At 41.1% G+C, this 27,348-nt stretch overlaps 1 protein-coding gene across 1 annotated transcript; it reads left to right on the top strand.

Moving 5' to 3' along the window:
- Positions 1–5,449: 5,449 nt before the first annotated feature.
- On the top strand, positions 5,450–23,843 carry LOC140342815 (ras-related protein Rab-39B-like). The gene is made up of 2 exons (XM_072429167.1): positions 5,450–6,731; positions 22,565–23,843. Exons 1-2 carry the CDS (start codon positions 6,517–6,519, stop codon positions 22,989–22,991), a joined length of 642 nt encoding a protein of 213 aa, XP_072285268.1. The 5' UTR covers positions 5,450–6,516; the 3' UTR covers positions 22,992–23,843.
- Positions 23,844–27,348: the final 3,505 nt, after the last annotated feature.

Consider the following 27,348-nt stretch of genomic DNA (forward strand, 5'->3'; position numbering starts at 1 on the left):
CCTTTCCCTTATTAGGATGAGAGTGGATGTAGATGCTCCAGAAGGGAAGGTGCTGCATGTACAATATGGCCAACTGGTGTCTTGCAAGGGTTACGTGCCCCCTGGGGTATCATTAAGAAGCCAAGCTTTAATTGATCCTGCTTACCGCTCTCAATCCGGCTTGTTGGTCTGCAGAGGCTGTGTGCGTCTCCCTTCCAGCAAGCTTGTGAAGGAGCTGGCATCCACGTGTATAGGAGGATCTCCCTTCCTCCCTGTATGCAGAAACCACCCGCCTGCACGGGACCGCGGTTCCCAGCAAAACCTCCCTAGTCCTGCTCCCGGCTTCCCCTGGCTGAGATGTATCCGGGTGTCCTTCAGAGGCACGATCTCGTCGAATCGCATTTTATTCGGGTTGGGTCTATCCGACATTCGAACAGCCATATTCAGGTCAAATATAAGGACAACCCGAATTCCAACACTAACACTACTTACCGCATCTCCAACACATAGAGCTTACATGCGGGTAAATTATGACCAATAAATCTGGGGTCCTTTACCATCTGGTAAGTAATTTATAATTCGTCTCTTGGAAACGATTGCTAATAGAGGCCTTGTGTCCATAATATAAAATACGCTCTGCCTGTTCTTCAGTAAATTTAACATTGAGATCCCTCTCCCATCTGGAGAGAAACAGGGGGGCCGGAGCATCACCTGCCGTCAGTTGCATTTTATATGCATAGGATAGTATACCCCTCAGAGGGTCTCCAGCCATACATAAGTTCTCCAGAGGGGTGAGGGGTCTGTGGAAAACCTGAGCAGGTGGTATCGAAGAAATAAAATATTGAAGCTTTACCTTTGTCCAAATATCTAAAGGAGGAAGAGAATGGTCCATTTGAATCTGCCTGATCGCACTCCAGTTAGGGGGCTGCATAAAATGTATAGCCCTAAAAATTCCCTTTTTCGATCCACTGCTTACAGACCACGTCTTTCCTACTGGTGGGGAATCCAGGATGCTTGAGTATAGGAGAAATCGGGTAAGGGAATGTCCCAATACTGTCATTACGGAAATATTTAGCCACCACTTTCAACATCTCTCCTATAAGAGGGTGGCGACGAAGAGAACTGCAATCCGCTGATGGGGACCAGGCAGCAGTACTTAACATTATGGGAAACAACGAGTCTTCCAATCTCACCCATCCCTTGAGATGTGCATGCCTGCACCAGTCCACCAAATGGGTCAAATGTCCCGCCCTGTGATAAAGTATCGGGTCAGGGAAAGCAATCCCACCCTTGTCCTTCGGGAGTCACAAGAGGAATATGTTAAGTCTAGGAGTATCGGTGTTCCATACAAATTTTATCCAACACGTGGACGGATATGTATCAGTTGGGTTTGTAACAGATAAAGGAGACGAGGCATAATATTCATATTTAGGATATTGCAGCGCCCGTAGCATGAAAAGGCTTGCTGACGCCAGCATTGGAGGTCACCTCGAATGGTGTTAAGAAGCGGCAAAAAATTTAGTTTCACCACCTTAGTAATATCAGCTGGAAAATTGGTGCCTAAATATCTAATAGAGCCTCTGGACCATTTAAACAGAAACTAGAGGGACAGAGTCTGTCTGAGTGCTGGGGGCAAATTCACATCCAGCACTTCTGACTTTTGAAGATTAACTTTATAATCAGAGAATTGAGCATATTTGCTCAGTTCCTTAAGAAGGTTTGGAATAGTTATAAAGGGCGAAGTTATAAAGAAAAGGAGGTTGTCTACATAAGTGGCTACTTTATCAGGGTTTTTACCGATATGCATCAATGGAGGCTCAAGAAGCAGGATGAAGAGCAGTGAGGACAGTGGACAGCCTTGCCTCGTTCCGTTGCTGATTGAAAATGGACATGAAAGAAGCCCAATAACTCTGATAGAAGCAGTGGGTTTCTGATCCGAGTGGATAAGACCCTGGAGAATGGGCGTTAATCTACGTGCCAATATACTGGAGAAGAGCTTGACACCACAATTCAGGAGCGATATCAGCCGATAGCATCGCTCAAGACTTGGGATCCTTCTCTGGCTTCAATATTCAAGTGATTTGAGCTCTGGTGGAATCTGCTGGGAGAGGGCAGTTTGATGAGAGTGCATTAAAAACGGCCAGGAATGGTTGTGTAAGTTGGGGGAGGAACCTCTTATAATACGCAAGGGTAAACCCGTCAGGGCCAGGTACCTTTTCCCGTGGGCGCGTTGGTAAGAGCTTCTTGCAATGCAGCTGAACTAATAGGGGCATCTAGAATAGATATAGCTTCCTCTGGTATCTTAGGCATGTCCGAGGAGCTTAGGTATTCTTGCATAATTGTTTCCATTGAGGCTGAAGAGGGGGCATTCGGGCTTTCTCTCAAGTTGTACAATTTCGAATAAAAATCTTTGAAAGAGCCCGCAACATTCTGTGAACAGTGCAATGGGCTACCTGAGTTCAAGTGTATGGTATAAAGGCACGAGCTCTCTTAGCTCTCACTGCCCTTGCCAAGGCCTTCCCACATTTGTTACTGTATTCATAGAAGAAGGCCCTACATTTATCAAACTGGGATTTCGCCTTAGAACAGCACAACATATTCATTTTCTCACAGACAACCGTTAATTGGGCTTACATGTCTTGAGAATGACCCTGCTTATGCCTTATTTCCAGGGCATGTAAGTCCTGGACCATCTGCGCTAATTGTGCCTGGCGTTCTTTCTTAAGCCTATGACCCTTCTGTATTAACAGCCCCCGGACATAGCACTTATGTGCTTCCCATACATTCAGTGGACTAGAAACAGAGGCTTTGTTAAAAAAAAAAGGTTAGTATCACAGTTTCCAACTGAGGCCCAAAGCCCTCAGAGGTCAGAAGGGACTCGTTGAGGCACCAGGAACTACTTTTTGAGGGAATGACATCAGAAAGAACAGTAAGCGAAATCGGGGCGTGGTCCGAGAAGGTCATAGTGCCATTCTCAGAGGCCTGTATAAGAGAAATAGCCTCATGCCTCACTAAGAAAAGGTCAATTCGTGAATAGGTTTTACTGAACCAGTGAATAAAAAGTGTAGTCGCGTTCCGTGGGGGTGTTGTTTTCTCCAAATTTCGATAAGTTGGTACTGGTGCAAGAGGTTTTTCAACCGCCGCAAAGTAGAATAGGGAAGGTGAGAAGCCCCCCGAGACACATCTTGAGCAGGATCTAATGCCAAATTAAAATCCTCTCCTATTACAAACATGCCTCCTGTAAATGTATATGCAACATCAAGGAATTCCTCCAAGTAAGATATTTGCTTGGTGTTGGGGAGGTACAGATTACCAGAGTGAATAATTGGGATTGTATTTTCCCTTTTTCTAGGATATATCTCCCTTCAGGGTCAGATTGTACTGTAAACCATATTTAACCTGTTCTGGTGAACTCCACCATGACTGGTGAAGTCCCAGACATGCCTAGTTTGGTCTCTCTGAACTCTGTACATTGTGCTGATTAATACTCTGGGGGTTGGCATTTCATAAAACCTGTACTGGAATTATTATTAATGGCTAGAACAAGGGAATTTTGGGAAGTGTCCACAAGCATCATAATCCATGTGGACACAGCCCCCACCCTGCTAATATTGGATTGTTGTATTAGTCCCACCTCTGTTGTTGGCCTAGAAAAAGCCATGTAAGTCCAGCAGAGGGAGCTCTCACTGATACCATCTTGTTGCTAGGGACAACAGCACTGACACATTGAGCACTGCAGGAAGCTCAGTTACTCTGACTAATATCTTGGACTTTATACAGCAACCTGGAACAAGGCAAACCAACTCTACCTAAGTATTATTTCACAGTTTTCCCTTTTATTTTATGCTGTTGCTATTGTTCTGTTCAGTTATTGTTTGTTTATTGTTCTGTTATTGTTTATTTTTCTGTATTTGTTTATGCACTGTTTTTGTATGTTTTTACTTATTAAACAATATAAAAAAGGTGTAAGCTAAATCTCTGAATGCTCTAAGTAGAAATAGTGTAACTTGCTAACCCGAAAACGCTACTATAAACATTGTGATTTCTGAGACATCCCTTTCCGGAGTGGCAGCAGGTGACACGGACAGTATTAAAGAAGCAGAAGCATAACCGCGGTTGTCAAGGGTAATGGTGCATGCTTCCATCTAAGCACATGGTGGCAGTCTACCTGTAATGGTGTGTTGGGCAAGGGGTAACAGAGTGATTAACCTTGCCCTGTGACAGCCCTTCTAAGCCTGCTGGTGCGTGGATTGTTGCGGAGCGTGCTGGAATGTCTATGCGCAGGGTTGAGGGCTGAGAGGACGTTCGTCACAATGCTCTTCTATGAAAACCCTGTTTTTTTGTGTGGCCTGGGAGGACTAGAATTGGATAGCCCTGCTCTATAACATAAAAGGCCCTAAAATGGAACTAAACTTCCATTGATGTGGATCAGGTTTTTGCCATATTTTGTAAGTATGCACACTATACTTGCTGATTATGGCACACACTTACCTTGCCCTACAGAAATGACAGTTGCAGCGGACACTAATGCATGTGTAGGATTTACATTGCGACCAGGCAGGTTTTTTATTGCAGAAGGAACAGATGAGGCTTCTTCTGCAATTATAATTATTACACTGTATTTTTAGGTACCAACATATTACGCAGCGCTGTACATTAATAGGGGTTGCAAATGACAGAGAGATACAAACAATGACAGGAGGAGGAGAGGACCCTGCCCCAAAGAGCTTACAATCTTAGAGCAAAAAAAAACTTTACATACCCAAATACATTTTTTTTTTAATAAACTCACCTATCCCCGTTCTGTCATGGGCATTATCATCTTCTTTCTTCTCCCTTTTCTAGCTTTGATCTTCAGCCATTATAAAGCAGACCTATCACCACTTTTTTAACATTATATAAAAGAGTAGCTAACACTGCGGTAAAGACTGAAAGGTAAACCTGCAGCCTCCTGGAATACTTATGTAACATATACCAGGTGGAGCAGGCTGCTTCTTCTGCGCATCCCTGAGATTGAGCATGCGTCATCAGGGGCTTTCCCATTATGTAAAAAGTGCTGATCTGTGTATGCACAGAGATCTACACTTTTTTTTACATTTTAAGGAAAACACTACACTCGATCTTGTGCCTGCACAGTGTGGTGTGACAAACCTGGAAGAAGGAAAAAAGATGATGGAGGTGCAGGAAGCTACATTGAGCATCACTGAAAAGAGAAACGTTGAGCTAGGCTCACTTTGTGGACGGATCAAGGAGTTGCCACTGAAAAAAATAAGGGAATTAAAAAAAAAAAAAAATCCTGCACAGGCGCATGGGAGGCATTTTCTGACAACTTCAGTACAAGCTAGGATGCGTTGGGTATTCCGTCTTCCTACACCAATGAAGCAGGTGAGTATTTTTTTTTATTGCAGAAGGGATATTACCTGTTTCCTTTTGCAATAAAGCCCTGGCTGATCACAAATTTTGAAAGCAAAACTACTGTTTCTACATTACCAAGGACCTTTATTACAAGATCATTGGTTGTGGTTTTATGGAACATAAAATTAGATTTTTATAGAAACATTTGTATAAATCCTATATGAGATTGAATTGGACATGTGGGTCCATAGATACATCATAGAAGGAAGGGGGGCAGCTATTGTGAGGAATACGGTAGGGGTTAGTCGGGCTGCAGTAGCAGAGTGATTACGGTAGGTGCCAGTGATGAATCAGAGCGTTTGGTGCTGATGTTGCTGCCATTTCATCAGCTCAGCCCGCACTATGTATGGCTCTGCCCATCGCCTGACACTGTTCCTCGTATAGCCGCCTTCAGCATGCACTCGCCATTGTTCTCTGGGCTCTGACAGCTCACCCGTCTCCTCTTATTTCTGCTGCGTTGCTGGCTGCACCTCATCCCCTGAGCACTGCAAGCCATACATCCATGTGGAGCCCGGCCCTACATGTGCCAGTATAGGAGGTAGGTGCCGAGTATTGTGTGCACCCCCCTCTGCATGCGATGTGCCCAGCTTCCCCTGACTGTCCTCTAGGCCGGGCCTGGGAATAACGTGCGATCAGACATCACAAGATGGAGGTTGCCTGACCATTCAATCAACACCCCCATCGGCGAACAGGAAGCTGAATTTCCTGTCTTTATGATCAATATGGCTGATCTGTGTACTTAGTGCACACCTTTCCTTCTTCCCTCTTTTCTTACATCGCCCCCTGCAGGCTTCTTCCCTTCACTGCACCCACAAATTTGGTTAATTCCCTTCCCCATCAGCAGGCTTGTGTAGGTGAAGCCTTGGCACCTGTTTTCAGCGGTGAATGATTCCTCTGACTTTAGACTTCCCAAGGGTGGATATACAGCCATCCATCCCTGAGCTGTGCAGCTGGTTGGAAGTGGTGATCACATAAACTTACCCCTGGTATGCTGTGTGTGGAACTTTTATTATTAATCTGCTGTAGTTGTAGTTTATAAAGTTCCAAGGACTGAGCGAGAGATTGGAGAAATCATTTCAGGTTTTGAAGGACAATAACACAAGGAGGCAATACCTAGGAGCAATGGAGGCCATCTGGTTGTACCAGTTTCGTCTGATAGTGATTGGGGACTCCACAGTAGGCAAGTCATGCCTGATTCGGAGGTTCACAGAAGGCCGCTTTGCCCAAGTGTCTGACCCCACGGTAGGGGTGGATTTTTTTTCCAGGTTGGTGGAGATTGAACCAGGCAAGAGGATCAAGTTGCAGATCTGGGACACAGCCGGGCAAGAAAGGTTCAGGTAAGACTGCTCACCTCTCTATATTGCTTGTTATTTGGTACCTTATGTGGTACCCATAGGACATTACTGCTGGAATCTGGTTGCTATGGGTTATTCCATAATGTTTTTTTTGAAGAGAACCAAAAACAAACTCAGAGGTCTGGCTTTCCCCACCACCATCCTAAGGTGGAATGATGGAGAAAAGTGGAGGCTTGAAAGCACCCATATGTGGAGGAACCCAGGTGCAGACCATTGTATAGCCTGCTGGTAAAACCTTAGCTTTGGTCTTTGTTCTTATGAAGGCCACAGAAAGAATCCATGCACCCAAAATCTACCCAATAGTATGGCTGGTGAAAAAGCAGCAATGGAGCAGGACTCCTAGATCTGGCTTTTGTGTAGGGCAGATGTAGGGCAATGCTGAGATCTGGAAGTTATAGAAGAGCATTGGGAATTCAGGCAACCAGGATCCATCTGTAAATTAGGATAAGTGATAAACAAATGTTTATTTAAAGTAAACAAGTAAAGTAAACAAGAGGCTAATGATGTGTCATACTAATCAGAAATATTCATTATTCAGATGTCTCATCCAAAGCTGCCGAAGAGTGGAATCCAAAATGTTTCCATAAGATAGAACATTTCATTGTTCCTTTATCATATTAAGAAGACTTTGTTTCCTTAGGATTTCTGTTCTGGTGCCTACTATATGACTCCCATTTTTCAGGGGGGCACCTGGCTATTGATATACATTGCCTTGTTACAGACAGAATGCTGTGCATGTAACATTGGTGCCTAATGAACTTGTGTATCTTGTTCCCATCTCTACATGGGTTACAAATCAAGCAGCATCTCCACACAATGCTAGAAAGCACACTGTACACAGCCAACTAGTCATCATGGTCATGTCATGTAATTCTCCAAAACCATCTTGTGGCAGGGCCATGGTGCACTCAACCATTTCTAAAACTCTAGAGTATTGTTCATTACTGTTGTAATTGACATCTGACTGATTGTGATGCATATCCCAAGATAGTCAGAAATACAAATCATTTGGTAAATAAAATGGTTTCCTTGTATTTCTGTCCCCCGAATATTTAGATGTTTGTCTAGAGTTTAGCTTTAAAGTGACTCATTCACTAAACTAAACTTCTCATGTAAAGTTATACTCTTTGCTACCCATTCCATCAAACACCAGTTTGATGATGGGAAGTTACCCCCAACTTCCATGACTTTCTTCTTCAGAGACCTGGAGGTCAGCAGGGGCAACCAGTAAAGTTTTGGGGGACTAAATAAATGTACACTCCTTTCAGATCAACAGTTTTTCCTTTTTGTCATTCTAGCATGTGGAAATATAGGATGGAAGCAAGATATCATCATTGCAGTATTTTTGTAATATGCCTATTGTGACTCCCCAATGTACCTTCATCTTCTTTTTCAGTGAATCGGCCCCACAAAAGTCTTTTGGAAATTATCTGATATCTTTGGAGAGGGTGGAATAGGAAGTATGTGTAAAGGTAGCAATTTTTTTTTTCTACATCAAAATCCCTTGAGTGAGAGATAAAACGATTCCCTATTGGGAGTTTAACATAGAAAAGATACAACCGCACTGTAATGCCTACAGCAAAGTTCCTGTTAGTTTTCAAAGGTGATTTTTATTTAAAATTGAAATAAATTTATCCTTAGCCGAACCATACAATAAAGGTGTCCACACCAGGGCCTGTGGAGCTATTTAGAAGATAATATAGGCTGGCAATCAGGACTCCAGTTGGCTTTGGCCATAATATGTCAAGATTAATACATTTGTTAGGAGCAATACCTAATTTACATTTTTTAGGTATTGTATGACCTACCTAAACCTAGTGTAATAAAGCACTAAAGAAGCAGAACTAAACCTGTCATACTTGCTTATCCCTGTTTCATCCTGTCTTCTTTTCTTCTTGCACACGATCTTAGCCATCTTGATAGGCCGAACTAGGATGACATAACTCCTACACAGACAAACTGGAGTTCATTCATTCCTGGCATACCCAAGGGAAGGCGGGATTTCCTGGTTTACCTGGTAACCAATGCCGAGCTGTGCATGTGCAACTCAGGGAAATTTGATAGTTGGGCTGTGATCAGGCTGGTAAGAACAGTTATTGCAAAAGGTACATCACCTGTCTGATCATAGATTTTTCTAAGTGGGACTTTAACCTTAAAAAAAAATATTACTAGACGTACTGTAAATAGTAACTTTATAATTTCTTTTTTTTTTGTTTCAAAGTTTTTGAAATTGAAATTTTCAAATAAAATAAACAATACCATTACACTGCATAGAATAACAGGAAGAGAAAAAAAAGATAAAAATAATAAAAAAAAGGGGGTGGGGGGGGGGGGGCAAATAGGTTCAAAACAAAAGAAGAAGAGCGCAAACCAGTAACCAGACATCAGTGGAATAAACATATGAGGTCAAACATAGTTGAACACCTCTTAGGTTACAAAGTCTAAATACAGAAAGCGATAAAGTTGTTTTGAAATGTAGACCATTAAAAAAATAATACAAATAAGTATAATAGTACAAACATAGCTTTATTCACAGATTTGAAACTTGTGAGGTATACAGGCATATCAAGTTTAGAGTGAGATCATAAAGGTTGGTGGGTAGAGGTACCTTTTAATCATTCACTCCCTTTGTAAACATTTAAAATTTAATTTGAAGAAAAAATTGAGAAAAATAGGGGGAGGGGGGATAAGGAGTTAAGGGTTACACAAGGGAGGGAAGGGTCAGGGTTCCCTGCTTGAATTATACTCGATTATAATCTAACCACGGGTCCCATGTGATTATTATTCAGTTAACCTCCCGAGCGGTAAACCCGAGTGTGACTCGGGGTTGAAAGAATTTGCCAAAAGTGGTAACCCCGAGTGTGACTAAGGTGTGACTACGTAAAGCAGCGGTAATAATGATAAATAAAGCCTTACCTTATCCGCCGGCGTCCTCCTCCCTTCTGCTTCAGCCATCGCATGGCTACTCTCTTCCTGTCTTCCCCCTGCAACAGCGTCTCCGTACTGATGAGACACCGTAAGGAGTTCCCGGTGACGTCCGTGCGGGTGTTGTTGGGCGTTGCCCTGACCTCTGCCTGGATTCTGACATTTTTGCCTGCTGCCAGTCCTGACCTCTGCCATGGCATCCAAAAGGCGTCTTCTCAAGTCAAGCTGCATATGAACTTGTAACTTGGAAACCTGTCATCGGACACAGAAAGTGACAGCGATTCGGACACTGAGGTTAGTAACATCCGAATCTGGTGCTCTATTGATATCAGTCAGCCTCAGCCAGTGCCCCCAAGATTCCCATTCACTGGGGAGCCTGGTTTGAAAGTAGAGGTGGAGCACAACCCCCTGGCGTACCTGGAGCTATTTCTGAATGACAAAGCCATACAGAAAATTGTTGAGGAAACCAACAGGTACGCAGAGCAACAGTTAGCTGCCACATCCAGCAGGTTTTCCAGGACCAGAAAATAGGAACCTGTCACTGAAAAGGACATTTGGCTGTTTCTGGGCCTAATTATTCTGCAGAAGTGGTATTGGTCCACTAATAGGCTGATCGCTACCCCTTTTTTTGGAAAAGTCATGTCTGAGTATCGTTTTTGCCTAATAATGAAGTTTCTACATTTTTCAAATAATGAACCATTTGATGAGACCACACATCCTGCGCCCAAGCTGAAAAAAAATCTCGGAGTTGTATCAGATATTGTTGGAGTACTTCAGAGACAGCTATGTCCCCCAAAGAGAAGTAAGCATAGACGAAAGTCTAATGGCCTACAAGGGGAGGCTCAGCTGGATTCAATATATTGCATCTAAGAGGGCCAGATTTGGAGTCAAGTCATTCATGCTATGTGAATCAGCAACAGGGTACATATGGAACACCCTCATTTACACTGGAAGAGGCACAAAATTTAGCCCCAGATTCAGCAGCTATGGAGTGGCGACATCATCTGTGCTGTCACTAATGGAGCCATTGCTGAATCAAGGATATTGTGTTACCACCGATAATTTTTACAGCTCCCCTGAATTATTTGAGTTCCTGATCAAGCATAACACTGAGAGCTAATCGGCAAGAAATGCCACCCATGTTTGCCAAACAAAAGCTGAAAACTGGAGAAATAGTTGCCTGGCAAAAAGGAAAAATGATGGCCCTGCGATGGCATGACAAAAAGGATGTGTGCCTTTTGAGCGCTGTACACAATGCCCCCACTGCTATGGCTAGAACAAGAGGAGGGAAAGACATTGTGAAACCACAGGTTGTTCTGGATCACAACAGCACCATGGGGAGTGTTGACAGAGCTGACCAGGCGATGACTTTTTATCCTGCTGTTAGAAAACAACAGAGAAAATATTATAAAAAAATGTTTAGGCATCTGGTGGAACAATGTCTTTGGAATGCTTTCATTCTTTTCAAAACAAAGAATGACAGGCCTGTACTTCACCATGATTTTATCTGGCACATTTGTGAGGCCATATGTCTAAAACATCAAAGAGCAGAAACGGATAGAGTTAAACGCAGTGCTACCACGGTGGTGAACCCAGAACGCCTGACTGGTCGCCACTTTATGGACCACCAAGCGCAAGAAAAGAAGCACCAACGAGGATGTGCGTGGTGTGTTGCGCTAAGCGTGATGACACCGGGAGAAAAATTCGAAAGGAAACCCGGTTCTACTGCCTGGATTGTGATGTTGGACTCTGTGCTGTCCCTTGTTTCAAAATATATCACACCCAGGATGTTTATTAGTTGTTTATTAGTTTATGAGAAAAATCATAAAAACCTCAGATTTTTGTGTTTTTTATTTAAAGTTTATTATTAAATTTAATTATTATTATGATGACATGATTTTGTGTTTCAAACTTTATTTTACTCAGATTCTTGTTTAGACATATTCTGATGAGTTATGCCTAAGAATTACAGGCCTATAATGAAAAATTTTTTTCATGAAAAAAATGTACCGCTTTTAGACATATAAATCCAGAAAGAAATGAACCGCTAGGGAGGTTGTTTGTTTTTGGTTAACTCAAGGGGAATAATAGAAGCTTTCCAGTAACAAGCAATGGTAATCCGAGCAGCTAACAGGATATATTTAATTAGTCTAGTTAACTGTTTCGGGGCCATATCTTCTAATTGGGGAAAAAAGAGCACTCTCTATTTTGTTGTCTCTCTATGATGTTGACCTGGGTGACAGAGCCTATTAGGTTGAAAATGCAGATCCAAAATCTCTAAACCCTAGAACATCTCCACCAAGCATGAAGTACAGTACCAGTCTGACCACATTCTCGACAAGAAAGAGGAGATACAGCGGGATTGGCTTTATGGATCCTAACCTGGGACCAGGTACCATCTAATCAAAACCTTATAATTGGCCTCTATTATTGAAGTGTTCAGAGATATTTTGGAAATGTAAACTAATAGACCTTGCCATTCTTGCGCGCTCGGCTCCAGCTCCAAATCTGACTCCCATTGTTTCATATAGGAAAGCTTCTTATTGTGTGAGAAGAGAGTGTTATATACTATTGATATCCCCTCTTTGGATTCAGTTATAAAACTGCAATTTTTTTCAAAACCAGTACTCTGGTAGGGTGGTTTCAACCCTTTAAGTTTATTTTGAATAAAGGACCTGATTTGTTGATAACGGAAAATATCTGTATATGGAAGGGAGAGGCTCTCTTGTAAATGTAAGAGGCTCAGAATAGCCTTGCCATCAAGAAAATTTCTGATTCTGAAAAGTCCTTTGTTGCGCCACCAAAAGAATTAAGCTGGTTCACAACCTGGAGAAAATTCAGGATTATGCCATAGGGTAGTAAGTGGAGCATGGAGGGAGTACAGGTTAAAATTATTTTTTTGTCCATCCCATACTGGGAGAGCATATGAAAGTGAAGGACAGAGAATCGCAGGACTCTTAGAGGAGGGGATCCACATAAGGACCCTAGTTGGTATTGAAGGGCAGGCCAGGGCCTCCAGGTCTGTCCAGTGTGGTCTTGGATGTGGAATAGTAGTTTGGCCTTACACTGCGATTTGGGCTGCTCTGTGGTATAACATTATGTTAGGTACACCCAATCCTCCCAATTTTAGTATTTTTAAGTATAAAATGTAGTTGCATTAATGTGGTGAAGTTTGTCTCCTAAACAAATTTTATTTTTGTTTGTTTTGGATATTCCTTAGGACCAGTCTGGGTATAGCAATAGAGAGAGTGCGGAAAAGATAAAGCAATCTAGGCAAAGTGTTCATTTTGATTGCAGCTATTCTCCCGTACCAGGAGGGGGGGCTAGAACGTCATCTATTCAGATCTCTAGCTATTGCACAAAACAGGGTGGGTAATTATCTGAGTACAGATCATGATGAGAGGAGGTAATATGAATGCCTAGATAGGTGACTGCTTTAGGTTTCCCAGTGAAGTCAAAATTATCTTTGAGTTGGGTGACTATGTTTTGGGGCAATAAAATATTTAAGGCCTCAGATTTGGCTCTATTGAGTTTTAGACCTGACACCTCTGAAAAGGAGCTCAACACTTTTAAATAAGTTGGGCAAGGAGATTATTATTATTATTATTTTACAGTATTTATATAGCGCCATCATATTACGCAGCGCTGTACAAAGTCCATAGTCGTGTCACTAACTCTCCCTCAAAGGAGCTCACAATCTAATGTCCCTACCATAGTCATATGTCATCAATGTTGTCCAAGGTCAATTTAGCGGGAAGCCAATAAACCTAACTGCATGTTTTTGGGATGTGGGAGGAAACCAGAGTACCCAGAGGAAACCCACGCAGACACGGGGAGAACCTGCAAACTCCATGCAGATAGCGTCCTGGGACCTGGGACCTAGCACTACAAAGGCTATGCAAAGGAGGTGAGAGGAGAAGTTATATACATTAAGGCATCATCAGCAAAACGTCCACATTTATGTTCTATAGGACCACATTGTATGCCTTGTAAAAAAATTATGTCTGGCCTATCTCAGTGTCTTTTCTGCCTTGGTTGTGAGGCAGAGGTTTGGTTCTGTGCGCAGGACTTCAATTTCGTCGTGAACATCTATGTTAGGATTCTGCTTTTGTTGTAGTTGTAACTTGAATAGTTGCTGTTTTTGGTCAATGAGGAGTGTGGCTTGTTTTTTAAGTTTGGTACCCAGGACTATAAATTGGCCCCTAATATGGGCCTTCCAATTAGTAGAAGGTGAAGTATCTAGTGGGTCATTAAATCTAAAGTATTCTTTAAATTGATTACCAATAGTCTGGCACTGGGTGGGGTCACTCAAAATGGATTCATTAAGCCTCCAATGTGATTTAGCGTTTTTAGAGCCAAGGCTTGTTAGGCGGAAAAGCACTGGATAATGATCTGACCATGATGTGGTGAGGATGCGTGCTGAAGTGAGAGAAGGAACGAGTGGCGAATGGAGGAATGCATGATCTATACATGAGTATTGTTTGCGTGGAGAGGAGTAAAACGTGTAATCCCTTGTAGATGGATTGTGCTCCCTCCATGCATTCACTAGACCAAGGTCATGGAGCAAGGAAGCAAACTCCAGGCTTTTTCTTAGGGGGGTGTTTATATGTTGGTCTTGAAGTTTTGTCTAACTACCCCAGGGGGGTGCCTCAGAAAGCATAACAATTTTTCAAAAAAAAAAAAAAAACTCGGCAAAAAACAAAACAAAAAGGGTCAGAAAATCCGACCAAAATAGGAGTAGGATCTGCATAACTAGCATACCACCACTCCAGGGGAGGATATGTTTGCCCCCCTCAGGTATTTCAACTAAAATCACAGGTTGAATTTGAATCAACCAAGCCAGAATAGCGAAACAATCAAGTCAAATAAAAAAGGTCAATATCAAAAACAACCTTATTTTTGCATTTGCATAGTAAATGCATAGTAAATAAAAACTAAATGGAAAAGGATATGTTTAATGTCCCTAATTTTGGCAAAGAAACTAAATCTTCTGAGGATGAGGACTCCTTAACACTGGTGAATGATAGACCAGAAGTTCACAAACTCTTCCTTCTTGGGTTAGGGGAAGATTGCACTTGGGACCAGATGGGAGATATTGGTGAAGTAACTCCACCTGCTGGTGATCTCTTGGTAGGATCCACAGAAACAATTCCCAAGTCTTTCAGTAGAATTTTCTCCTTCAGCAAATGTTGAAAATGCATAAAATTTATTTTGGTGGTTAAAACATAGCCTGAAGGGAAGGCCCAACGGTATCTAACATTGTGAAAGAGAAGTGCCTGAAGAAGAGGTTTAAAGGTCCTCCTTTTTTGTATTGTGTCTGGTGAGAGACCTGCAAAGATCTGTATAGGATAACCTTCAATAGCCAAATCTGGAGTGGACCAGCCCGCTTTCATTAGGGCATCTTTGGTATGAAAATAGTGAAACTTCACTATGTCTCTGGGGGAGCCATCTGCCCTTGGTGCTGCTGCGGCTCCATGTAGCCAATCAAATTCCAAATGTAAGTCATCAGATGATGGTAGGAGTGATTTTATGAATGCTTTTACCGTAGCCTCGAAGTTTTTAATATTTTCAGGGAGACCTTGAATTTTAAAGTTGTCACGCCTGGAGCGATTTTCAAGATCCTCTATTTTGTCCTGTGCTATTTTCAATCTTTCTTCTAAGGAGGAGATGTGGTAGTTTCATCTGATTTTTGTTCAATTAAATCTAGTCATTGACCCAGAGATTGGAAGTCTTGTTTTAGGTCTGAAGTGATTTTAACTATAGCTTTGTCCAATTCCCTTTTAAGCAGGGCTGCATTAAGACCGTTCTAATAGGAACATAAAAGGAGTCCAAGTTGATCATTCTGAACACAAGGTGCCAGCGTATGCAGACTACCTGTTATTTTACATCTCTTCACCAGTCACGACCCTTCCTAATCTGCTAGCAGAACTTCGTACATATGCAGATTTAATGCAAATTAATCTCCAGAAGTCAGAGGCTCTGAATGTTACCATCCCGAGACAAACTCAATTGGCTCTAACACCGTCTTTCCCTTTTAGCTGGGCGTCCACTTCCATTAAGTACCTAGGTACACAGATACCTGCTGATTTGTCACGCATTGTGGAACTTAACTTTTTGCTGCTCCTCAACTGTATTAGGAAGGACCTCCAGAAATGGTGTCAAATGGCCTTTACATGGTTTGGGAGGTGTAATATAGTGAAGATGAACATGATACCTAGAGTGTTATATATGTTACAGGCACTCCCATGTTCCTTTGCATATTCTGAGTAAATTCAGGTCAGATTTTACGAGGTTTATATAGTCTTTGGGCTCTCCTCAGATAGGAGTTACATTTTTGAGACTTCCAAAGGCAAAGGGAGGTATGGCATTTCCAGACCCAGTATTATGTTAACAGGCAGTTCACTTGACTAGGTTGTTGGATTGGTATACTAACAGTGGGTCTAAACCCTGGATAAGCTTGGAAAACGCTCTATCACCGACCCCAATTGATGCTTTGGCATTGGCCCCGAATACGGTCAAAGCTTCTATTATGCAACTCCCTCTGATTGGGACAACTCTTAAAGTAGTCTCTTAGTTTTTCTCCTCTCAAAAGGTAGTTGATTATCCATCTCCATTGTCTCCCATACTGGGATGCCTGGAGTTTCCATCTGGGATCTCCAGTGGCGTGCCAAGGGTGTTTACAGGGCATTTCATTTTCTACAGGATAGATCATGGTATCCCTTGCCTGAGTTGCAACGTGCTAAGGAGTTGCCTCCTTTGGATCCATGGCATTGTATACAACTTACTTATGTGATACGCGCTCTTCCACAGCCAGCAACCTTTTACCTTGTTGGCTTTGGAATCTCTGTGTTCAACAGGGAATCCCCTGAGAGGTTCCTTGTCTTACTCGTACCAGGCACTGTTAGCTGTACATGCACCCGAAACTCCTGGCTTTGTGACCCGGTGGGAGACAGACTTGAAAGTGAAATTTTCGGAAACTCAAAAGGATATGTTACTCCACTTTAGCTACAAGGCTGCAGTTTGCAATCAATACCAGGGGACAAAATTACAAGCTGGCCACTCGGTGGTATAGAACGCCATCTAAACTACCCCCATACTGACAATATCTGCTGGAGATGTGGATCGGCTCCTGGTATGTTATTGTTATATGTTATTATCTATTTTTTGGGAGTGCCCTCCTTTGTCTACTTACTGGTCTTCTGTGGCAGACCTTGTCTATAAGCTCACAGATATTAATATCAAAGATAAACCCGCTTTGGCGTTACTCCATGTCTCTGATATGTTGAAAAAGGCATACAAAAACTCTTTACTACGACATCTCTTGAATGCAGCAAAGGCATGCATTCCTGCAATGTGGAAGTGTGACAAACCGTCAACCCTTGAGCAATGGCTAAGGAGGGTGGCGGATGTTTACCGTATGGAAGACCTGATGACAGCTGGGACGAATCAGACTGATAAACTTATCCAGACCTGGTATTACTGGGCTTAGTACATCTGCAGAGTATGGTAGATTGGCCGGTGACTCTTCGGCCCTGATTCATCAATGAAATGCGCGTACGCTCGCGCCGGTCAGCGACCTCTATTAGCGCAAGTTCTAGTACTAGTGAACTCGCCTGCCGGTTTCCTGCAAAGATCTCGAATACGCCAATTAAGGCGATTAATTTTCAGCTGCGCGATTCAGAAGGAGATATTAACCTCAATGATGAGGTGATAGCAATTGATTAGCGCACACCTGCGCCCTGTTCTGTGCGCATCTCCAGTCCATTTTAAAGGTCAGTTTGAACCTTTAATGCTTGATGTTTTTTTTTTTTTTTGTGTTACTTTTTTATGTTACATTCTACTCCATCACAAACTTGCTTCATTTATAGTTACATTTGTTGCACTTCTTGTTACTTTTTCTTTTGGTTGCAACACTGCAAACTGGATATATACTAAGTGGCACTTTCTAATATGTCATCACACAATAGTATGAGTGTAAAAAAATATGAGAACAAACATTTGTGTCCTCATAAAAATTTTGTTCCAGTTTGACTTTAGAGAAATCAGATATTTTAGTAAAGGATTATAGGCAAACATGTTATAATACATGTATTAAGGAACATTTAGTGATTTCACTTGTGCATACACTTATGCAATACATATGCATTTTAATTAGTACTATTTTAACTGGTGTGGGGGGGGGCCCTTGTTGCCTTTGTCGCCTTTGTCACATATTGGTATTTGAATGTATTATGTACATATTCCTTTTCTGAATAAATTGTCATGATTTTATTTCTTTTTTTTGTTTTTATAGTCTGACATTTGCACTCATGTTGATTTGTCCCCACACAACTCCTGTGTTCATTGTAGTTGTGTTATAGGTTTGTTGTCATTGTGCTGTGCTGCCTGATCTTAGCACTATTGTATACAAACACACTTCCACTTGCTGTCCAAACTGGTTGTGAATTAGTTGTCCAGCTGAGTTGCATACTCATTCTAACACACCTGATGGTGATGGAAGGAGGTCCAGGTCCAGGCTCCAAGCACAACATCAAAGCTCATTGATTGCCAAGCTCACAAGCAGGGTCAGGCACTCTTAGAAATGAACAGATGTTGTGTTGTTGCTTAACTTAATGCTGATAAATAGTGGAGTGTATGCATTATTTAGGTGTTTCCACAAAACAAATAGTACTAGTATATCAAAGTCCCAAGGCCAAATCCACTTTGTGCCAAACATTTTCTTGCTTTTCCATCCCTTCAGGGTGTTTTTGCAGATTTGAATGGGATTTTAGATCTTGGCCCACTATTTATATTTGACCTACTCACCTCAACTTGGTAGTGGAAGCACATAAATGTGGATTACTTCTTTTAACCAGAAGCAATATCTTCCATGAATGTTGCTTGTAGCCAAGCCCATGATATCAGAAATCATAGGAACAAATAGGCAATCTTTGCAATGTGAAGCAATATGGTCCAAAAAGCCCTCTTTGCCTATTTCTTCTTATAATTTCTCTTTTCTATGTATATGAACACACATCTAAATGCATACACACGTTTGGCTTTATGTGCACTCATGTCTATACATACATGAGTGCATATGAAGCAAAACATGCAATATACACAAAAAAATACAAACTTACCTCAATGAGGACTGTGCAAAAGTGCAGTGCATTTTTCAACTGATAAAACCGTTCAGGCGCACGTAGCGGGTCCGCCGTGGCGCACAACTATGAGCTACAACGCCTGAAGTTTGGCGCACAACTATGCGCATCAAACAACTGAGTTTTAATAAAGACAACTGTGCTATTTTTAGTCTTACAAATAATTCAGAGGAAGGAACAGCTTAAAAACAATCACAATTGTCTTTTTAAACTGTGTGTCCTGGTAGATTGGAAAGGAGATTACATAACAAACCCCCAAAAAACAAACGACAACATCTTAGAAACAACTTTATTCAAAAGAAACATTTGCTAAAAGGTCACAATTAAAGATAAAAACACATCAAAACCAAAAAAAAAAAACAAAAAACACACCACTAAACTTGACACTAAATGACAAAAAAATTAAAAAGAACAAACAAATCACATAAATAAAGGCAGAATTTTGCAATCAAACAATTTGGCCACAAACACAATAACCATAGCATTAACAATGACTTCAAAATTGCACAATAGACATTAAAACATTCAAAGTAAAAAAAAATTAAAAAAGAAGCTATTGTGCTAAATGGTAAGCAAAGTATCAAATGCAGCAACATAGATTAGGATAACAAACAAAACAACAGCCCCTCCAAGAAAAAGACAAAAGGAAAAAGCAAGTTAAAACACACCCTTATATATGCTCAAATTTAAGCGCACAGGTGGAAGAAATTCACTTGCAATTAGCACTTGCGCAGTCTGTCAAAATTGGCTGTTTTTTTAATTAATATTATAATAACTATAGTAATTACAAGTCTAGTCTGATGGCAAAGCCGAGGCTTCGCGCACGGACAGTCGCAAGATTTACCCACAGGCGGCTCCTCCGATCAAGCATCGTAAGCTTTTATATAGGCGCCTATGTAAAGGCGCTGAACTCAGTTAACTCTTGCCCAACAGGAAAGAAATAAGTCATTTTAAAATATGCTTTTTATTTAGTGCATATAGATGTTTTAAACATTTGAACAGCACACATATTTTTTTTAGGGCTAAGGGTAATATGTGTGCCATTAGAAAGAATGCTTTTTTAGGGGAACAGTGACTTTTAATGCAAGCTCGCTAGTGTAAAACAGCCGGGGATGCGAGCTCATTTAGTAGGTGAATTGCGCGACTGCTTCCGATTTTGGATCGCGAATACGAATGCGCAATTGAGCCTCTGATTTTGCTTAGTGAATCAGGGCCATCTTCTCAAGAGTGAGTTACTGTGTTTGACCGTAAAGACCGAACTGACACATTAAGTCGGGGCCCCCCCACCCCACCACATCCTCCCCCACCCCACCACATCCTCCTTTTTTCTTTTCTTTTTTCTTCTTTTCCTTCTGCAAATATATAAAAAAAAATTGAGATGATGGGGTTTCTCTTTATTGTACTATTCCATCATTGCATTATCTTAATGTGTTTGTGTATTTGGCTTGTGTTTTCTCATGACATTGTTTTCATGTTGGTTCTTCGAACATTGTGTAATATGCCATTTAATTTAATTGTCTACTAGATTGTAAGCTCTTCAGGGCAGGGTCCTCTCCTCCTATATCACTCTCTGTATTAGTCTCTCATTTGCAACCCCTATTTAATGTACAGCCCTGCGTAATATGTTGGCGCTATATAAATCCTGTTTAATAATAATAATAATAATAATAATAAAATGTAAACCTTGGAATATCTCAATTAAAATTATATAAAAAAAAAAAAAAAAAAAAAGCAGGCTATAAGAGAGGCATCGGCAGAATATTCAGCAGGGTGAGGTTGAACTGCAGGGATACTAGCAGGGCTTTCAGGGCTTAAAGGGACCTGATCTATAGTTGCAGGGAGGCTGAAAACTTGTAATATTCTATCAGTGTCTTGTGATAAGGAGGGGGGGGGGGTCCCCAGCGTGATCCCTGTGCATAGGAGAGCTATGGCAGCCTGCATATTTTATGGGGAGGAGGGGGTGTTCCTTCCCTGATGTCTCCACAGTCCAAGAGCTCCACAGCTGCAAAGGTGCAGGATGCCTTGGATCCTCTTTTGGATTCTGATTCTGCGGAGCGAGCTGCTGTTTTGCATGCTGGGGGGATGGGGCCCGGATCAATTGCCATCTTGCTTGAGCTGGTGCCCCAAGAATTGGCCTCTCCCAGGATTTCTGGGGCTGCTTGCCTTTCATTTTTTTAATTCTTGAGCATGTCTGCTGCTGTGTGAGGTTCTGTGGAATGAAGGAGCCATGAGGAGAGGAAAGAAACACCAGAGGGGCACGGAGCTGACTAGAGAAGCTCCCTCTCTGGTATCCCTCTGGTCCCCCATGCATGAGCACTCCTATAATTTTTTCTTTTTTGTATCTACTCCAGTTTCTTTTACCTTGTTGAAATGTTCCCAGCACTGGTAAATTTTCCTGAGCTTCCGTTCAGGAAAAGTGTACGATCCAGATCAGAAACCCTTACATGGGGACTATATGTGCAGCTAACTTTCAGCTTTATGTCCTTGGTAGTCCCTGTGGGGATCATAGACATTGAGGTGGCTATGATCGATCTCTCTCTGTAGGGTGCCCACAAGTAAATGTAGGCACTGCAAAAACAGAAGTCTCTGCAAGAACCTTACAAATGCTTATTCAGCTCCTTCAAAGTAAGTGTGGCTACAAAATGTTGGTTTTGTCACTTGGGTTTAATAACACTTTAATATGTTTTAGCCTATCAGTACTTGGATGTGGTGGATACAATAGTTTCCTTGTTTACACTTTTTAGACATTTAACCTAGAAAGCTTGTCAGTAACACACTTGTATTCTACAATAATACCTAATTGTACCGGGTTTGTCAACCTAGGAAATGAAATGTTTGAGGATAGAACATACTGGCAAGTGAAATCTTTTCAGTGCCATTCCACTTAAAACACCCCATGTCAGTAATGCAGATAGAGCTTAAGCCTGCATTCCTGGTGCACATAAGTGGTTTACCTGGAGAGAAGAGTCATGATTTTTCCATGCCACTCCAGTGTTCTCCCCTGCCCCTTTTAGCTGGGCGCACCACCCGGCACTTTTCAGTAACCACTCGGCTGTTCTTGGAAGGTTACTGAAGAGTTGGGTCACAATATAGGGGCCACCAGACACCAACAAATTCTTCCCACCCAGCTTAAAAAAAATTTCTGGGTTAAACACTGCACTCCATAATGTCCCACCACAGAAAATAGATGTGCCTACTTGCAGCAGGAAGAGTTTACATTATCAAGCTTTCTCCTTTATTCCTCTGAATATTTCTTTCTCTAATGGTGCAGGAGCAAGAAGATTCTTCTATCAAGATGTGTCTTAAATGGGAACACCACAAAACTTCTACCTTGTAGCTTTCTATTTTCCACTGCTTTAGATGGATCAAATCGGGTAGTAGTCATGGAAAAAGGAGACCAAGTAGAGAAAGGCAGGTGGCATGTGTGCTGCCTAATGGTAAAGAACCTGCTCAATCAAAATTTCAAAGGAAAGGGATCTTGGTTGATGTGTTTGGGAGGGGGGAACTTGGTGTTTCAGGCTGGTGTATCTGTATGAACAGGAACTGGATATTAGGACCCTACTCATTACTCTGTAGCTGTTAAGGAATACATTTTATTAATTTGTGGCTGGGGTTGTGCTTTAAAGTGTTTTACAGTGCATAAAATGGTGCTAATGTTGACTAATAATCATGCATATAGACTTGAAGATAATGTATATGTTATTCTCAATGTCTGGCATATTTTTACATTAAAATTCTTCTAATTTACAGGTCTATAACACGTGCCTACTACAGAAATTCTGTTGGAGGGCTCCTTCTTTTTGACATCACTAATCGGCGCTCCTTTCAGAATGTTCACGAATGGTTAGAGGAAGCGAAGGCCCATGTGGAACCATATCAGATCGTGTTTGTTCTGGTGGGCCACAAATGTGACCTGGACACCCAACGTCAAGTGACAAGACACGAGGCAGAAAAACTAGCCACTGCCTATGGAATGAGATACATCGAGACCTCGGCTCGAGATGCCATCAATGTAGAAAAAGCCTTTACTGATTTGACTCGTGATATATATGAGCTTGTTAGAAAACGGGAGATAAATATTCAAGAAGGATGGGAGGGTGTAAAAAGTGGATTTGTTCCAAATGTAGTGCATTCTTCTGAAGAGGTAATTAAGTCCGACAGGCGGTGCTTTTGCTAAGCAGTACAATTACTGATATTTAGGCCGCCATTACAGACCCTACTAATATAACACCATGCTAATGAATCTGACACTTAAAGGGTACCTTGACCTTGTGGTAGAAGGTGTGAAGGTAGGTTGAACAGAAGAAACTTACCTTCTAGACAATTAACTTTCTTAAATCTCTGGCAAGGGCCAAGTGTGCATGTCTATGTTTAGGAGATGGGATTTATAAGTCAATGATACCAAGAGTTCAAATACATCCTAATTCATTTGATAAGTTCTGTGTAGTTTGATGTTGGTAGTTATATGCAGTGAATTAATCACACAGTGTTATCAGTCATGATATATATTTATAGGAAAATAAATACTTTTGTTTACTTAACTTTAAAAAACAAAAGACTCACCAATGAATATGCTGTAGTTTCTTACTTTAAATTTGATCAATTATAAATGCAATGACCTAAAAGTAAAACTGTTTCCATTTCATGGTGGAAATGGTAATGTTATTTGACCTACAAAATAGAAGCCTAGTATTGTAGTGCCAGAAGGTTAATGGCTGCTTTTTGGAACCTCTCACTTAACTTTATGAAACTCCTTGAGGATTAGTAACAGTTAAAGAAAATGCTATACTTTTGTTATAAGTTTAATTTGCCAATGCTATGTTCCACAGTGCTTTCACTTCCTCGGTTATTCAGTTACAAGAAATACAATCTCAGGCCAAGACTATTGGACATGGTGGCCCTGATTCATCAATGAAATTCGCGCTCGCTGGAAGCGCGAACGTACGCGCGACCAGCGAGCGCGGTTTCCCGTGGTCCGGAGTCGAGTGCGCTCGTACACTCGCCTCCTCACTGCCAGCCGGATTCCTGCCTTCATCTAATCGCCTTAATTGGCAGATTCGCGCCCCCTATTGCTCATTATTATCAAGGCAGGAATCCGGCTGGCAGTGAGGAGGCGAGTGTACGAGCGCACTCGACTCCGGACCGCGGGAAACCGCGCTCGCTGGTCGCGCGTACGTTTGCGCTTCCAGCGAGCACGGATTTCATTGATGAATCAGGGCCTAAGGCACAACTGAAGGGTTTGAATAGCTTCTGTATTTCTAAACAAGTCTATGGGAATACATGCTCCATGACAAATATACATCAGTAATGTCAGCATCCAAACTGCTGTCAGAATAATGCTATCCAATGTCTATGATAGGAATGCACTCCTTACAGCAAACAGACCTTGTAATAGAGGAAAGGTGCTTAAAGTGACAAGCTCTGATGGCACTGTGTAGAATTCCTGAAAACAGAACACGAGGCTTAGACTAATGCCATTGATTTAGGCCCTAAGTGACCTAAAGACTGCACTGGATAATTGCTTTTGTTTCTCAGTCCTAAATAAACTCTTTTCCCTGACTTCGGCCTTCAAAAATAAAAGGGGCAGGAGTACTGCTAAGGCTTATAACAGGGCTTTTAAAGGCAAATACTTTTCTGTACTACTACAAGAAGAGGTTGGATTTATTCCTGTTTTACTGGAAAACCCCATTAGTATTTATGACTGAAAAGGAATATACCAATATATTGATTGCTGAGTTAATTTAAATTTTAGTTATTTGTTAAATATTTCTTATTTTCAGACTAAAAGTATAATCTTGACTGAATATAATATTTTGCACTATTCAGTGGGGAGAAAGAATTTAAACAATAGGTCACTGAAAATTATTTTCCCTTTCCGTGGTAGTACAACCATGATGCTGATTTTTACCTATCAAACAGTAGTAAAGAACGTTAGAATTATCTTGCTTTTTAACTGGTTGTGTGAGGTTCAAATGTATTAAATAAATGCGTATCTATAATAAACATTATTTAACTGACAGTATCTGTGGAAATTAGATTCTACTTTGCTATGTAAAGTGACCTGTAAAGGCATTAAATGTATTCTTTACCTAAATCTCACTTGACCAATTTTTCCAATACTACCTGCAGGTTCATTCAGTTACCAGGCGCAAAGTTAAAAACCCAGCAAGTCATGATATGGGCGAGCATGTGACTTACTCTGTCTTTCCCACTTGATATTTGCTGGTGGCTCATGATTGCCACATTGCTGCTATAAGGGCAAGGAAGAAGACCATAGCCGTGTATGAGCTCATTTTGACGCTCTCACAGGGCTTTCTTTACATGGTCCAAGCAGCCAGACAGGAGCCAGGAAAGATAAGGTAAGCTGGAGAGGAGAAAAGTTAAGTGACCCTGCATGGGCAAATTAGCAGGCAGCTGGACCACTTCTTCGATGCCAGAACTTTTTGGTGTTAACACAAAACGGGTTTGTATAACGAGTATTAGAAAGTTTGCAGGGAGAAGTGTATAGTCCTTCTAGGGAGCCAGTGTAGCCATGCTCGGAGTTAATTATAGTGTCAGATAAGCAAGGTCTACAGAAATGCCGTTATTATTTGTGATGACAAAGAGGCAAGTGGAAATAGGGATTGCTATGTTGCAGTTATACAAGTTTTATATAGGTATTGAAATTTAGTGGTTGATTTTACCAATCATTTCTCCATATGACTTTGTAACACTGTAGTGGCAAAGCAGTGTATAAATATCCTATATACTAAACGAAGGATGTAATTATGCACGAACCCAACCTGTGCACGCATACCAGAACCACCGCCCAAAGCGTGCACGCCACCGCCGCTGAAACAGTTGTCATGGTGACATGTAAACGTGCCAAAACAAAACAGCAGGTGACATTTTTAGTCAGCATGCTCTACTCCACTCCACAGTGCCAGCAGTGTTATTGAGGCAGAAGTGCTTACGGGATCCCATACCGATGATACAGTTTTGCTTCCCAGAATTGACCTTGCAAGTTCTGACCTGGTATTACCTTTTAAACTTCAACGACGACAATTTCCTATTAAGGCTGCATTTGCCATGACGATCAACAAATCCCAAGGACAAACCATGGACAAAGTAAGGATTTACCTATCTGAGCCTGTATTTGGACATGGTCAACTTTATGTTGCCTTTTCAAGAGTCAACTACACCGTACCAGGGAGAACTGATTCATGGACAGCAAAACATTTTCTCAAAAAATGTCGTTTAGGAAAGGAAATTTTAGAATAACTATTTTTAATTTACCGTTTTCTGAAACTGTTGTTTCCAATTTACTTCATATAACCCTTTGCACTCCAATATTTTTTTTAGTTATGAGTGCAGCAACTCCAAGACATTTTGGACTTAAATGGTATAACAATTAACTTCAATTTTATTTTTAATAAATTGGTTAATTTTAGTACAAATATATTTATTTAATTAAATGAAAACTTTCCCAGGATCCTCCACCCTCCATGATTGCAAGTGATTGCCATTCTTCGATTTACGATTCTTTTGAGAATCGTGTGTTTACTGGTATGCAATAAGAATGACGAATGGTTACTATATTCTGAATAGTAAATGATTGAATCTGATTTAATTGTCCTTTTTTAATGTCTGGAAAACAGTAGGACTTTTTTTTAGGAAACTGACTTCTATGTTTATAGAAGAAAAACAAGATTAGATACAATTGTACTAATTTATCCAAGAATAAACAAGCCAAGCATATATATTGTTCAATAGGTAATATGGTAAAATCTGCATGTTGGTTTTGCATTCCTCAGAATCTCCAGAACATAAAAATGTACACTTCCTTGCTTTCTGTTTTGCACTTTAAATGTGAACATAATGCTATCTAGCTGTATGTGAATGACAAAACCATGCTTGTATCTAGAACTGTTAATATATGAATTGATAAAACTTATACCAGACGTTTTTGTACTGACCAAACTCGGATTTCAGTGGTTTATTACACCAAAGCTGACAGTTATACATGATCTTGTACACTTTTATGGGTTGACTTTTAATTCTTTATATTAGGCAAAAAAATACTGTTCTCTGCACAAGTTATTAAAACCCTTGGGCTTATTTTACTGATTGCAGAAACTTTTAACACCTATTTTCTTATACTATAAGCTGGTACATTGACCTGACCCTGTGCAGGTATTACATTTTTTTCAGTCCAGTCAAAACATCTGCAATAAATACAACTTTTTTATCTTGGATTCAGATATGCTTTAAGCAAAATATGAGCATGAGAAGCACCAGGTGAAAGTTGACACTTTCATATTAGTAACAGATGAACTAAAAATGGCCTGTTTTTATGGAGCTTCCCATGTAGGTTATTTGTTTAATTAAGTCTTCTTGCCTTTGTGTCCATGTGAATGGACTATGAATTTTAAGTCAAGATGCACCCTCCTTACATAAGCCATGGTGCAGCCTGTTTTGGTTTCACAGGACTCCATCTGCAAAGTGTAAAGCAGAAGTTGCTTGCAAACATACAGCTTTTAAACAGGAAAAAAAAT

Source organism: Pyxicephalus adspersus, chromosome W, assembly GCF_032062135.1.
Source record: "Pyxicephalus adspersus chromosome W, UCB_Pads_2.0, whole genome shotgun sequence".
Classification (NCBI taxonomy): Eukaryota; Metazoa; Chordata; class Amphibia; order Anura; family Pyxicephalidae; genus Pyxicephalus; species Pyxicephalus adspersus.

Coding starts and splice junctions, on each gene's coding strand:
- LOC140342815 (XM_072429167.1), top strand. CDS start 6,517: ATGGAGGCCATCTGGTTGTACCAGTTTCGTCTGATAGTGATTGGGGAC. Junction 6,732..22,564: donor GCCGGGCAAGAAAGGTTCAG/GTAAGACTGCTC, acceptor TCTAATTTACAG/GTCTATAACACGTGCCTACT.